Raw genomic sequence first — 16,521 nt, forward strand, 5'->3', positions numbered from 1 at the left:
AACTCACTTTGAATAAAATTGGTCAAATTTTGTTCATAAATTGTAACCTGAATTAGTTCCTTATTCTTAGACACACATATTGTCAGTTTGATTGTGAATGACAATTGTAGATAATTTCAGGAAGAAGAAAATTAATTTCAGTTGTTTTTATATTGTATTTTGTTTTCAATAAAATTATGTAAAAGTAACAAGAATTTTTATAATTCCCTGATTTAGTTGTGAATTTTTTAATTTTTCCTGAAGATGAACTGTTGGCCATTTTGTAAATATTAAAGCTACAAGGGATGTATCAGAAAATTATTGATCCTCTTTCTATGTTCTTTCAAAATGGATTAAAGTAAAGTAAAAATATGTGTAAAGTGACCTTGACATAGAAAGGCAAGACACATTCCTTTTATTTATTTTATTAAGCGAATATTGAGTTGTGAGTCATGAAAAGAAGGTTTTTCTTTTCAGTGAGTGAATGGTTCTGATACAATATATCCAAAAAGAATAGTTTTTCTATCTGTAGTTTGGACACAGTCCATTGATACACCCTGTACTTAACCTTACTACTGCAATTATCAACTGTTATGACTCTGAATGTTTACTATTTAAGCCACTTTTTAGTGTTACGATCAATTACTTATTCTCCATAATCAAGGAGTGATGAAGACATCTTCTGTAGTGTGGTCCTAAAATTTGTGAAATTTCTGTTAATTGTAACAGCATCTGCTTCCTGGGTAGCCCTGATCTTTTACTTTTATTATTACTTCTTTACTTTCTCAGACGTTAAGTCTGGTTAAAAATGGAAAGTGACACGGACCTTGATCAAGCGTCACTTCCTTTTAACTGTACGGTATATGTTATATTGCTTTTAGGAACTTTCGGGTAATTGAACATGTATCAATAATCACGGATTTCTGTAATTGTATATATAAGTTTGGATGTAGCTGTATTGCATTGATGTACTGGTGGATATTGTGTGGTATGACTCCTGTAGTTGACAGTGTAATTGGTATAATGTCAACTTTATCCTGATGCCACATGTCCTTGACTTCCTCAGCCAGTTGGATGTATTTTTCAATTTTTTCTCCTGTTTTCTTTTGTATATTTGTTGTATTGGGTATGGATATTTCGATTAGTTGTGTTAATTTCTTCTTTTTATTGGTGAGTATGATGTCAGGTTTGTTATGTGGTGTTGTTTTATCTGTTATAATGGTTCTGTTCCAGTATAATTTGTATTCATCATTCTCCAGTACATTTTGTGGTGCATACTTGTATGTGGGAACGTGTTGTTTTATAAGTTTATGTTGTAAGGCAAGCTGTTGATGCATTATTTTTGCTACATTGTCATGTCTTCTGGGGTATTCTGTATTTGCTAGTATTATACATCCGCTTGTGATGTGATCTACTGTTTCTATTTGTTGTTTGCAAAGTCTGCATTTATCTGTTATGGTATTGGGATCTTTAATAATATGCTTGCTGTAATATCTGGTGTTTATTGTTTGATCCTGTATTGCAATCATGAATCCTTCCGTCTCACTGTATATATTGCCTTTTCTTAGCCATGTGTTGGATGCATCTTGATCGATGTGTGGCTGTGTTAGATGATACAGGTGCTTGCCATGTAGTGTTTTAATTTTCCAATTTACTTTCTTCGTATCTGTTGATGTTATGTGATCTAAAGGGTTGTAGAAGTGGTTATGAAATTGCAGTGGTGTAGCCTATGTATTTATATGAGTGATTGCTTTGTGTATTTTGCTAGATTCTGCTCGTTCTATAAGGAATTTTCTTAAATTGTATACCTGTCCATAATGTAGGTTTTTTATGTCGATGAATCTCCTTCCTCCTTCCTTTCTGCTTAATGTGAATCTTTCTGTTGCTGAATGTATGTGATGTATTCTATATTTGTGGCATTGTGAACGTGTAAGTGTATTGAGTGCTTCTAGGTCTGTGTTACTCCATTTCACTACTCCAAATGAGTAGGTCAATATTGGTATAGCATAAGTATTTATAGCTTTTGTCTTGTTTCTTGCTGTCAATTCTGTTTTCAGTATTTTTGTTAGTCTTTGTCTATATTTTTCTTTTAGTTCTTCTTTAATATTTGTATTATCTATTCCTATTTTTTGTCTATATCCTAGATATTTATAGGCATGTTTTTTCCATCGCTTCTATGGAGTCACTGTGGTTATTCAATATGTAATCTTCTTGTTTAGTGTGTTTTCCCTTGACTATGCTATTTTTCTTACATTTGTCTGTTCCAAAAGCCATATTTATATCATTGCTGAATACTTCTGTTATCTTCAGTAATTGGTTGAGTTGTTGATTGGTTGCTGCCAGTAGTTTTAGATCATCCATGTATAGCAAATGTGTGATTTTGTGTGGGTATGTTCCAGTAATATTATATCCGTAATTTGTATTATTTAGCATGTTGGATAGTGGGTTCAGAGCAAGACAGAACCGGAAAGGACTTAATGAGTCTCCTTGGTATATTCCACACTTAATCTGTATTGGCTGTGATGTGATATTATTTGAATTTGTTTGGATATTAAGTGTGGTTTTCCAATTTTTCATAACTATGTTTAGGAACTGTATCAATTTAGAATCTACTTTGTATATTTCCAATATCTGTAGTAACCATGAGTGGGGTACACTACCAAAAGCTTTTTGGTAATCAATGTATGCATAGTGTAGTGACCTTTGTTTGGTTTTAGCTTGATATGTCACCTCTGTATCTATTATCAGTTGCTCTTTACATCCTCGTGCTCCTTTGCAACAGCCTTTTTGTTCTTCATTTATAATTTTGTTCTGTGTTGTATGTGTCATTAATTTCTGTGTAATGACTGAAGTTAATATTTTGTAGATTGTTGGTAGGCATGTTATGGGGCGATATTTAGCTGGGTTTGCTGTGTCTGCTTGATCTTTAGGTTTCAGATAGGTTATTCCATGTGTAAGTGTATCAGGGAATGTGTATGGGTCTGCAATGTAACTGTTAAATAATTTAGTTAGATGTGAATGTGTTGAGGTGAACTTCTTTAGCCAGAAATTTGCTATTTTATCATTTCCAGGGGCTTTCCAATTTTGCATAGAATTAATTGCTCGGGTGACTTCATGTTGCAAAATTATCACTTCAGGCATTTGTGGTATCATCTTGTATGAGTCTGTTTCTGCTTGTATCCACCGTGCATGCCTGTTATGTTGTACCGGGTTTGACCATATGTTGCTCCAGACGTGTTCCATGTCTGTTATGTTTGGTGGATTGTCTATTTTAATGTGTGTGTTATCTATTGTTTGGTAAAATCTCTTTTGGTTTGTGTTGAATGTTTGGTTTTGTTTCCTTCTATTTTCACTTTTTTTGTATCTTCTAAGTCGTTTGGCCAATGCTTGTAATTTCTGCTTCTTTTCATCTAATTGCTCTATTGCTTCTTGTTGTGAGATTTTACCTAACCTTTTTCGTTTTTTGTCTGATATTTCATTTCTTATAAATTGTGTTAGCTGTCCGATGTCTTTTCTCTGTTTTTCTATTCTGATCTGTAGCCTGTGTTGCCATGCTGGTATTGTGGGTTTCTTCTGTGTGTTGGTTGGTTCTGATCTCTGCCTAGTGTGTATATTTAGTGTAGTGAGTGCTCCTACATAAACCAGTAGTTGTAACTCTTCCATAGTTGTATTTTCATTTATTTTATGGTGTATGATTATGTTGATAGTTATTATTGTTGTTTCGACTTGTGGGTTATTTGGTGGTCTATGCAAGAATGGTATAATGTCTGTATTTGTGTCTTTGTATTCTATATATGTCAGCTGAAATTTTTCTTCTATATCTAACATGTGTGTCACTTCGTGTTCTATTTGTGCTTGTTCTAGTGGCTGTCGTAAGATTTCGTTTTCCTCTGATTGTTTAATTGATGCGTGTTGTTCTTTGTTTGTTTGCTCTGGGATGTTTGAGTCCATTACTGTATTTTCTTCTTCTTCTGATTGCACATTATTTTGTTCTAGTATTTGTTGTACTTGTTGTTTGATGTTTTCTAATTCTGACTAGGGTATCCTGTTATTTTTGATTATTACACGGATCTGATCAGCTAGTCGTTGTTCTGTTAAAAATTTTAATTCCGGGTATCTGGTAATAAATGTTGTGTATACTTGTGATCTGTATCCAGTTGTGTTGCTTCCTAGGTTTGTTGCTTGGTAATAACAGAACATGAGATGTCGATTAACTTCATCTGACCATCTCATCCTCTGTCTTTGTTTTCCTTCTAGGGTGGTTGCAGGAAGCATATCCTGCAAAACACCTCTATTTGGATTTAAATCATTTTCCAGTTGGCTAGCAGTGTCGTTACCATTGTGGACGGGCATAGGGTTCAAGCGTCGTCCCCGACCATGACGGCGCTTGTCCGAGGCTTCTTTAGTTCTGTCCTGAACCAAGTAATCACACTAAAAGGGGGGGTTAGCCCTATTAGTGGTTTGTTCTTTTCGTCGCCTTTTATGACTGGCAGAACATACCGGAACCCTATTATTATTATTTATTACCAGTTCTTCATCATTCACCAGCCATGGATGGACAGACAGCATCAAGTTTACAGTAATATTATGACAGTAAAATTAATTAAACATAAATTTAAGAACTAAGTTAAAAGAATTATGAACATACTAGATGACACTTAGTATCTGAGACAAATATCTTTTGTTGTTTTATCTAGTTAAATTCTATTACATCTAAATAAATGATGAGATCATTACTTCATTATTGAGTGAATGTTTCAAAGAAAATTCCCCAAAAAGCTATTTTAGAGATATGTGTAGCAGTAAATATCTCAGTATGCTAGGCTAGTGAACATTCTGATTTTTCCATCTTGTTTTCTTGTCATCGCTCTCATCTATTGATCCCGCAGATGTTGATTGAAAGACCAAATTATAGTCATTCTCTTTTGTAACTGAGATTTTGTCTTTTAGTTCCACGGAATTAATTGCTCTCACAAGGCCACTTGCACCAGCATATCTCCGAATGGGAGGAACTGCAGCAGATCAACTTATTTTTGTACCAAATGAGGAAACGAATCAAGAAGATTTATTGTTATCGAAGCCTTTGATGGCTGCTAAAGCAGAACATGTGGATTATTGTGATTATGGCTACCATTGTAACCGTAATATCTCGGATACATTCAATATGACAGGTAATGAAAGCTGTATAATAGGGTGTGCTAGTTTTGGTGTGATTATTATTGTTAATCTAGATAGAAATTATGAGTTCACAATAATATATAAATGTTTTTTGCAAGCTAGCCATTGTATTGAAATAAACTTTGCAGTCTCTTTTATGCCTTTTCTTTGTAGCCTCTACTGTGAATAGACCTCTGCAATAACAAAATGGAGCTTCTGTCTACCTAGTTGCTCTTTCAACACTACATCCATCTAAATGATACTTACCATTACAAGTCCATTGCTGTCATGATGTTGCTTATATTTAAGTAGTACAGAATGAGCGAGTCCCTAGGATAGTGAATGCAACCTCACGCATTTTCTGCTGCTTAAAGGAGGAAACAAAAACTTCCCATCTAAAAAGCTTTAGTGTTTAGTATTTATTCGGTTTGTCTTTATCTGTGTTAATTATTTTCAAGCTATGTACCAAAGTTCACAAGAACTCAAAATTAGACCACTGTCTTTTGTGGTCAATTTTCTCACCGAGTTAGCTACTCAGACACATCAAACAGCACACATCAAAACTTAACTGCCAGTACCCATCTCCTGCTTTATTCGTTCTGCCAAAGATATCCTGTATATCTTGCTGGACTAGCATTCCTGAGAGAGAGGATTTGGTGCAGAAGGCCTTAGCCACAACTTTGGACTTATATCCAGCCAGAATGGTTCTTTTACTCTACAGTAGTGTATACACTGTTATTTAACTTCCTAAAAGGTTGGATATCTCAGTTGCTAAGAGCATTCACTGTGAAAGGCAAGAATTTAGATTCTGTCTTATTTTTTCAGTAACAATTTCACCTTAGTTTTAACAACAAGGAATCAAAAGTGTACTTTGTATTCTATAACAGAGGTGCCCACCACGGCTTCCTGGGAGCTGATCATAAAATGCTTCATCTCAAGTAGCTGTGGCTGCAGACTAAGTCCATTGTGTACTTGCAAGTTAGTAGTTCTGTTTGTTTAAGGCTGAATCTTAGAGCAGGTTGTCTTCATTTTTCTTCATTCTAACCGTTGCCATCATGTGCTGTTAACATAGGGCATGTCTACATTTACAACTAGCCTCTGCAAACCACCATGAGGTGCATGTCAGAGGGTACGTTCCATTGTACCAGCTATTAGGGTTTCTTCCCATTCCATTCACATATGGTGCATGGGGAGAATGATTGTTTGAATGCCACTGTGCATGCAGTAGCTATTCTAACCATATTCTCAGAATCCACATGAGAGTGACACACAGGGGATTGTAGTATATTCCTAGAGTTATAATTTAAAGTCAGTTCTTGAAACTTTGTTAGTAGACTTTCTCGAGATAGTTTATGTTTGTCTTCAAGAGTCTTCCAGTTCAGTTCCTGAGTATCTTTGTGACACTCTCCCATGGATCAAACTAAGCTATGACCATTCGTGTTGCTTTCTCTGTAAACATACATTATCCCCTGTTAGTCCCACACACTTGAAACAAGTTCTAGAACCAGTCGCATGAGTGATTTCTAATCAATCTGCTTTGTAAACTGATTGCATTTCCCCAGTATTTTACCAGTAAACCATAATTTACCACCTGCTTTACTCATGACAGAGCCTGTGTGACCATTCCATTTCACATCCCTACGAAGTGCTACACTCATGTATTTCTACGAGTTGCCATTTCCAGCAGTGACTCATTGATATTATAGTCATAGGATAGTACATTTTTTCATTTTGTGAAGTGCACAATTTTACAGTTCTGAACATTTAAAGCAACCTGCCAATCATTGCACCATTTTAAAATTTCATCAAGCTCTGATTGAATGTTTATGCAGCTTCTGTTAGATAGTACTTCATTATAGACAAATCTGCAAAAATTGTGATATTACTATTAATATTGTCTGCAAGGTCATTAATATACTGACTGGTTTGATGCGGCCCACCACTAATTCCTCTCCTGTGCCAACCTCCTCATCTCAGAGTAGCACTTGCAACAGGCATCCTTAATTATTTGCTGGATGTATTCCAATCTCTGTTTTCCTCGGCAGTTTTTAAGCTTCCTCTGATACCATGGAAGTCATTCCCTGATGTCTTAACAGAAGTCCTATCATTGTAGTCCCTTCTCCTTCTCAGAGTTTTCCATGTATTTCATTTCTCTCCGATTCTGCGCTGAACCTCCTCACTGCTTACCTTATGAGCCTACCTAATTTTCAACATTCATTTGTAGCACCACATCTCAGATGCTTTAATTCTCTTCTTTTCCAGTTTTCCCACAATCTGTGTTTCTCTATCATATAATGCTGTACATTTTCACAATTTTCTTTCTCAAATTAAGGTCTATGTTTGATACTAATAGGCTTTTCTTCTCCAAGGGTGCCCTTTTTGCCAGTGCTAGTCTGCTTTTGATGTCCTCCTGGCTCCATCTGTCACTGGTTATTTTGTTGCCTGTTGTTGTTGTTGTTGTTGTTGTTGTTGTCGTTGTCTCCAGTCCAGAGACTGGTTTGATGCAGCTCTCCATGCTACTATATCCTGTGCAAGCTTCTTCATCTCCCAGTACCTACTGCAACCTACATCCTTCTGAATCTGCTTAGTGCATTCATCTCTTGGTCTCCCTCTACAATTTTTACCCTCCACGCTGCCGTCCAATACTAAACTGGTGATCCCTTGATGCCTCAGAACATGTCCTACCAACCGATCCCTTCTTCTAGTCAAGGTGTGCCACAAATTTCTCTTCTCCCTAATTCTATTCAATACCTCCTCATTAGTTATGTGATTTACCCATCTAATCTTCAGCATTCTTGTGTAGCACCACATTTCAAAAGCTTCTACTCTCTTCTTGTCCAAACTATTTATCGTCCACATTTCACTTCCATACATGGCCACACTCCATACAAATACTTTCAGAAACGACTTCCTGACCCTTAAATCTATACTCGATGTTAACAAATTTCTCTTATTCAGAAATGCTTTCCTTGCCATTGACAGTCTACATTTTATATCCTCTCTACTTCGACCATCATCAGTTATTTTGCTCCCCAAATAGCAAAACTCATTGACTACTTTAAGTGTCTCATTTCCTAATCTAATACCCTCAGCATCACCCGATTTAATTCGACTACATTCCATTGTCCTCGTTTTGCTTTTGTTGATGTTCATCTTATATCCTCCTTTCAAGATACTATCCATTCCATTCAACTGCTCTTCCAAGTCCTTTGCTGTCTCTGACAGAATTACAATGTCGTCGGCGAACCTCAAAGTTTTTATTTCTTCTCCATGGATTTTAATTCCTACTCCAAATTTTTCTTTTGTTTCCTTTACTGCTTGCTCAATATACAGTTTGAATAACATTGGGGATAGTCTACAACCCTGTCTCACTCCCTTCCAAACCACTGCTTCCCTTTCATGTCCCACAACTCTTATAATCGCCATCTGGTTTCTGTACAAATTGTAAATAGCCTTTCGCTTCCTGTAATTTACCCCTGCCACCTTCAGAATTTGAAAGAGAGTATTCCAGTCAACATTGTCAAAAACTTTCTCTAAGTCTACAAATGCTTGAAATGTAGGTTTGCTTTTCCTTAATCTATTTTCTAAGATAAGTCGTAGGGTCAGTATTGCCTCACATGTTCCATCATTTTTATGGAATCCAAACTGATCTTCCCCAAGATCAGCTTCTACCAGTTTTTCCATTCGTCTGTAAAGAATTCGTGTTAGTATTTTGCAGCCATGGCTTATTAAACTGATAGTTCGGTAATTTTCACATTTGTCAACACCTGCTTTCTTTGGGATTTGAATTATTATATTCTTCTTGAAGTCTGAGGGTATTTCACCTGTCATATATCTTGCTCACCAGATGGTAGAGTTTTGTCAGGGCTGGCTCTCCCAGACTATCAGTACTAATGGAATGTTGTCTGTGGTGTCGCCGACAGACACCACACTTGCTAGGTGGTAACCTTTAAATCGGCCGCGGCCAGTTAGTATACGTCGGACCGGCATGTCACCACTGTCAGTGATTGCAGACCAAGCGCCGCCACACAGCAGGCCTAGTCTAGAGAGACACTCTAGCGCTCACCCCAGTTGTACAGCTGACTTTACTAGTGATGGTTCATTGGCTACATATGCTCTCATTTGCAGGTACAACAGGTTAACCTAGCCTTCAGCTATGTCATTCGCTACGACCTAGCAAGGCATCATATTCAGTAATTAGAATTAATTCTGAACAGATAATATTGTGAATCATGTACTGTCAAGAGTGATGTTCATCATTAATGGATTAAAGTTAAGTATCAAACTAATTACGTCTGCTTTCTGAATTCTAATTCCTTGTCATGTTCCAGACCTCACGTCAGTATAGTTCTTCCCTCTTCACGCCAGCCTGCATGAGCTAAAACGCGTGCATTTCGGCCTCCATTCATAAGACGGTGTTGGCTCTTCTGCCAGCACAACATTGTTTACTCCCGGGGTCTTGTTTGGACTTAGGTCTTTCAGTGCTCTGTCAAACTCTTCACACAGTATCATATCTCCCATTTCATCTTCATCTACATCCTCTTCCATTTCCATAATATTGTGGTCAAGTACATCACCCTTGTCCAGACCCTCTATATACTCCTTCCACCTTTCTGCTTTCTCTTCTTTGCTTAGAACTGGGTTTCCATCTGAGCTCTTGATATTCATACAAGTGGTTCTCTTTTCTCCAAAAGTCTCTTTAATTTTCCTGTAGGCAGTATCTATCTTTCCCCTAGTGAGATATGCCTCTACATCCTTACATTTGTCCTCTAGCCATTCCTGCTTAGCCATTTTGGACTTCCTGTTGATCTCATTTTTGAGACGTTTGTATTCCTTTTTGCCTGCTTCATTTACTGCATTTTTATATTTTCTCCTTTCATCAATTAAATTCAATACATCTTCTGTTACCCAAGGACTTCTACTAGCCCTCGTCTTTTTACCTTCTTGATCCTCTGCTACCTTCACTATTTCATCCCTCAAAGCTACCCATTCTTTTTCTACTGTATTTCTTTCCCCCATTCCTCTCAATCATTCCCTAATGCTCTCCCTGAAACTCTCTACAACCTCTGGTTCTGTCAGTTTATCCAGATCCCATCTCCTTAAATTCCCACCTTTTTGCAGTTTCTTCAGTTTTAATCAACATTTCATAACCAATAGATTGTGGTCAGAGTCCACATCTGCCCCTGGAAATGTCTTACAATTTAAAATCTGGTTCCTAAATCTCTGTCTTACCATTATATAATCTATCTGATACCTGTCAGTATCTCCAGGCTTCTTCCATGTATACAACCTTCTTTTATGATTCTTGAAGCAAGTTTTAGCTATGATTAAGTTGTGCTCTGTGCAAAATTCTATCAGGCGGCTTCCTCTTTCATTTCTTACCTCCAGTCCATATTCACCTACTATATTTCCTTCTCTTTCTCCTACTGCCGATTTCCAGAAGCCCATGACTATTAAATTTTCATCTCCCTTCACTATCTGAATAATTTCTTTTATTTCATCATACATTTCTTCAATTTCTTCGTCATCTGCAGAGCTAGTTGGCATATAAACATGTGCTGCTGTGGTAGGCATGGGCTTCGTGTCTATCTTGGCTACAGTAATGCGTTCACTATGCTGTTTGTAGTAGCTTACCTGCACTCCTATTTTATATTTATTATACCTACTCCTGCATTACCCCAATTTGATTTTGTATTTATAACCCTGTGTTCACCTGACCAGCAGTCTTGTTCCTCCTGCCACCGAACTTCACTAATTCCCACTATATCTAACTTTAATCTATCCATTTCCTTTTTAAATTTTCTAACCTACCTGCCCGATTAAGGGATCTGACATTCCACACCCTGATCCGTAGAATGCCAGTTTTCTTTCTTCTGATAACGATGTCCTCTTGAGTAGTCCCCACTGGGAGATCTGAATGGGGGACTATTTTACCTCCAGAATATTTTACCCAAGAGGACGCCATCATCATTTAACCAAAGTCTCTTAAGTTCTGATCCTAATACTGGGTCCCTGATCCTAATACTGGGTCCTCTATCTCTTCTAAATTGATCCCTGTTTCTTCATCTATCACTTCAAACAAATCTTCTCCCTCATAGAGGCCTTCAATGTACTCTTTCCACCAATCCACTCTCTCCTCTGTATTTAACAGTGGCATTCCTGTTGCACTCCTAATGTTACCACCCTTGCTTTTAATCTGACTGAAGGTTATTTTGACTTTCCTATATGCTCAGTCAGTTCTTCCTACAATCATTTCTTTTTTGATTTCTTCACAATTTTCATGCAGAATTTTGTCTTAGCTTCTGTGCACTTTATAATTGTTTCACCCCTCAGTGACTGGTATTTCTGAATTTCCCTAAACATTTTTGTATTTCCATCTTTCATTGATCAACAGAAGTATTTCTTTTGTTAAATGTGGTTTGTTCACAGTTACCTTCTTTGTACCTATGTTTTTTTTCCCAACTCTGTGATCGTTCTTTTTAGAGATGTCCATTCCTTGTCAACTATACTGCCTTCTGAGCTATTCCTTATTGCTCTACCTAAAGCCTTAGAGAACTTTCATTCCTTAGTACTTTCATATCCACTTCTTTGCATATTGATTCTTCCTGACTCTCTCTTAAACTTCAGCCTATTCTTCATCACTACTACATTGTGATCTGAATCTATATCTGCTCCTGGGTACCCCTTACAATCCAGTATCTGATTTCTCAATCAGTGTCTGACCATTATGTAATCTAAATAAAATCTTCCCATATCACCTGCCTTTTTCCAAGTATACCTCCTCCCTTTGTGATTCTTGAACAGAGTATTTGCTATTACTAGATGAAATTTATTGCAGAACTCAATTAGTTTTTCTCCTCTCTCATTCCTTTTCCCAAGCCCATATTCTCCTCTAACCTTTTTTTCCACTCCTTCCTCTACAACTGCATTACAGCCCCCCTTGAGTATTAAATTTTCATGTTCCTTCACATACTGTATTACCCTTTCAATATCCTGATGTACTTTCTCTACCTCTTCTGCTTGCAGCATCAGCATGCACACCCAAACTATCGATATCAGTGCCAGTTTGCTGTCAGATCTGATAGGAACAACCCTATCACTGAACTGTTCATAGTAAAACACTCTCTGCCCTACGTTTCTATTCATAACAAGTACTATTCCCATTATACCTCTATCTGCTGCTGTTGATATTACCCTATACTCATCTGACCAGAAATCCTTATCTTTTTTCCATTTCACTTCACTGACCCCCACTACATCTAGATTGAGCCTTTGCATTTCCCTTTTCAGATTTTCTGATTTCTCTACCATGTTCAAGCTTCTGACATTCCGCACCCTGACTCCTAGAATGTTATCCTTTCGTAGCTTATTGAATCTTTTTCACATGGTCACCTCCTCTTTGGCAGTCCCCTTACAGAGATCCGAATGGAGGACTATTCTGGAATCTTTTGCCATTGCAGAGACCATCATGACACTTTTTCATTTACAGGCCACATGTCCTGTGGACACATGTTGTGTGTCTTTAATGCAGTGGTTTCCATTGCCTTCTGCATCCTCATGCCATTGATCATTGCTGTATCTTCTTCCTTTTTGGGGCAGTTTCCCACTGCAAGGATGAGAGAGTTCCCTGAACTTCTGTCCACTCCTCCACCCTCTTTGACAAGGCTGTCGGTAGAATGAGAGTGACTTCTTATGCCAGAAGTCTTCAGCGACCATTGCTGATTATTAATCAAAATTTAAGCAGTGGCGGGTTACGAACCCAGGACCGATGACATTTTGATTACTAATCAAAGACGCTACCCCTTTTTAGAAGGAGTGGTCTCGAGGGCAAAGTGGGCAGGGGTCATTGTACGAGGCCTGGCCAAGATGTCTCCATTACCAAACAGAAACATATGGAAGGGGCAAATGGCCATAGGAGAATATTCATTTATTTATTGACAAAAAATACATCCATCTTTTCCATGACTTGTTTGTGAAAGAAAGAAAAATAAACGAAAAGCTATATGTAATGTGCATGTGCAGAGTCGATACTTCATGGACGCTGATGCTGCCCCATTTTCAAGGCATGCCTTCTTGTAATGTCATGTCGGTACTGTCATCTGTTCTTCCCCTTGTGTGAATGTATCAAATTTATCTCCTGAGATGAGTAATCCAGCTGTGTGGTGGATCGTGGAAGATGGTCCACAAGAAGTTCAAAAAGTATTACCTGTACTTTGGGTTCTTCACAATAGCTCAGCGAAGATCCTTTAAAAAGTTCCAAAAATGCACGAGATCTATAACACCACCTCCAAGTAAATAATGAATCGCATGACTTCTGACCACGTGGCGGCATAGTGTTTTCTCCTCGGGTAAAGAACAGTGTCCGGGTAGAGGAGAGTGTGGGAATCGGCATAAGAGGGTGACATTCATAAAAAGAGAGCCAAAATTTGATGCACAGAATACCAGATCTCTTTTGCCGGTCCACAACTGAGCTGGTGTTCATTTGTATCCTGGACGTTGCAGTTCACACATAAAGGTGAATCTGCAAGATGGATCCTATGAAGTCTGTCTTGAGTAATTTGTTTTCTGTTCACCGTCAAGTACCAGGTTCAACGTACAGCTGAACTGAGCATTACCACATTGACAGAGTGCCATACTACATTCCAATGCATGGTAGGACATGTCAGATCGGCGACATCAGGCGACCGGCGGCGAGTTATTGTGTGGTAGATGTCACTGGCTATCGGTAGCTGAGAGATGGGGAGAATGTCCTGTAGGTAGCTATACTCCAGATAAAACCTCCCAACGTAGGAAAAGAGCACTGGTATGTCAGTAAGCGCCACTGGAGGGTCAAGGGAATATGGTGCTGAGCCTCCATCAGTAGGCCCCTGAGGCTGGTCGGGCATCGTCACCAAAGCTTGAGGTGCATACTAACATGTAGACAAACTGCTCGATTGTGAACATTGACAAGGCCAAGTCCGCCCTGTTCTTTAGGAAGAGTGAGGGAGTTGTATCAAACCTTAAATATCATTCCAGCACTGACAGAGGAACCAAATGCCACTATGATGGTTCGAGCTATGTGTTTAGGCATCAGTTTTGTTTGCTCTCCATGCGGAATTTGTGATCATTTGGTAGACATCAACAAATTTGGTCCATTGTTGGAGGTCCAATGCACAAAGATGATGATTCACAAGTCCAGCACGGATGTGTTGCAAGAGGCTTCGATAATTAATGGTCGTCGTGTGTGAGATGTCATCTGTGGAGTCAATATGAAGACAGCAGATTTTATCACACAGTGTGAGTGGGGTGACACTTGCAGGTGTCATCCCAGTGCCAGTATTCAAAGCTATTGATTTTTGTACATTTTTAAGGCTCCTCCAAGTTTCACCATAAGTGGTTAACCAATCCAAGGCTCTGCGAACATCATGTTCATCACAAAGAGTTAACATTAGATCATCTGCATACAGAGTGCACCTAAAAATGAAGCCACCAAGAGACAAACCCATGAGGCAGTGTCGCAGCCCACACAACAAAGGTTCTAATGCTAAAGCATACAGTATTGTTGATAATGGGCATCCCTGTCTAACAGTGTGACGAATTTGCAAGGTGTTCGACAATCTACCATTGACAAGCACTTTCAATGTTTTGCCACGTAGGAGACAGAGAGCTACCTCTACAAAAGTGCCCGGGTAATGCATATTCTGAAGAACAGCAGTTAAGTACATATGACTGACATGATCAAATGCTTTACTGTAGTCTATCGCAGCCAGAGCTCCTGGAATGCGACGCCCCTTAGCAAAGGCAATCAGGTCCCTGTAGTGGCACAGGGTGGAGCGGATATGATGTGTCCCACCCATTGATGTCTGATCCACTGATAGGACACAAGATGTCTTATGTCGAATTTGAGCGGTCAGTAGATGTGTGAAGATTTTCGTAACACAGTTTAACAAAATTAATGGTCACTAGTCTATAATACGTGAACCTCTGCAAGATTTATGGATTGGGATGACGATACCTTTCACAAATGCAGCGAGAAGTTGCACCCCTGACAAATTCAGCCAGAAGTTGTGCTTCTGGTGTCACGGGCTCTTGCCATATAGTAGTCCAATAGGGCACCAATAGTCTCTGGAATGTCCTATAAAACTCCAGAGGTAACCCGACCGATCCTGGAGACTTATTGGGTGCTCCTTTTCCTATGGAATCCAACACTTCTACTTCAGTTACCAGTTCTAGCAGTTCCTGTTGGATCCCGGAGTAACCGTTGCATGCATCAAACCAGCGACAGCAGTAATGATCTCTGGATCAGATCTCGTCTCTGCTTACAGGTGAGAATAATGGGTAAAGGAGTCTCTTTGCATGACATTATGAATGCCACCATCTGTCGCCACCTCATGGATCAATGTCCTGCATCTGCACTTTCTTTCCATGGCTATATGGTGTACAGAGGACCATTCGTGGGCGATTCTGACTGTTTGTCATGTACAAAAGATGGTTCCTTCCAGCTGTTGATGTGTCAACTTCAAAATCTTCACTTTTGCTCAGTTGACAGTCATCTGGTGGCCCGGTGATGGGGCATAACAGAACACTCCCTGAGGCTGGTGTAGTAGAACTCTGTAGTGCTGCACCTCCATGCTGCAGCTTCCCTGCTAAAAGTCTTCAAAGTACGTTGAAGGCTCAGTTTGGCACAGTCCAGCCTCCACTGTAAAGCAGATGTATAAGCTCCTTGTAATCATAGGCACAGTCTCCTAATGCCACTTGACATTCCAGTAAAGCCAGGTGAGCGGTGTTAAATTTCCACAGGCTGCGGCTGTGCCAAACTTGTTGGCATCGAAGCTTGATGGTATAAATTTTAAGCAGTGTGGTCCATAAATGCAGCTGGCCACAGTTCAGTGCTGTGATGGCATTTCTGAGAGAGTTGGAGGTATATATCCTATCAATTCTGCTAGACGAATGTTCCGTAAAGTGCATGAAACCCTGTCCATCAGCATAAATGATGTTTCAAGTGTCTACCAAACCGCGTTCGTGAATGACTGCGCCGAGTGCTGGGCATGTTGAATGCTGAGCAATTTGGTCCTTTGGAGGCTGTGTACAACTAAAATCACCTCCAATCACCATATCATCTAGCCTGACTTGGCATAATTGTGTTAATTCCTCAGCAAAGAACAACGAATGTCCAAGCCTCTTGCTTGTACCGGACAGTGCATAAACATTGATGAGGTGTATCCCCTGTACCGTAAGTGCCATACCCCTGACGTTCGGTAGGTAATGTTTATCAGTGGCTATTAACCCTTCTTTGAGAAGTATTGCGATAACACTGCCCATATCCGATGCATGTGATATGCATGTCATGTATCCAGTGATGTTCTGGAAGCCAAGAACGTATACCTCCTGCAATAAGGCCATGTC

At 38.9% G+C, this 16,521-nt stretch overlaps 1 protein-coding gene across 1 annotated transcript in view; it reads left to right on the forward strand.

The window, feature by feature from the left end:
* LOC126174862 (heparanase-like) overlaps positions 1 to 16,521 on the forward strand; it is a 331,149-nt gene that overhangs the window by 104,510 nt on the left and 210,118 nt on the right. Inside the window, exon 2 of the mRNA XM_049921262.1 lies at positions 4,930 to 5,150. Coding sequence (XP_049777219.1) covers positions 4,930 to 5,150 — 221 coding nt within the window. The remainder of the gene's footprint in view (positions 1 to 4,929; positions 5,151 to 16,521) is intronic.

The sequence above is a fragment of the Schistocerca cancellata genome, chromosome 3 (assembly GCF_023864275.1).
Source record: "Schistocerca cancellata isolate TAMUIC-IGC-003103 chromosome 3, iqSchCanc2.1, whole genome shotgun sequence".
Classification (NCBI taxonomy): domain Eukaryota; kingdom Metazoa; phylum Arthropoda; class Insecta; order Orthoptera; family Acrididae; genus Schistocerca; species Schistocerca cancellata.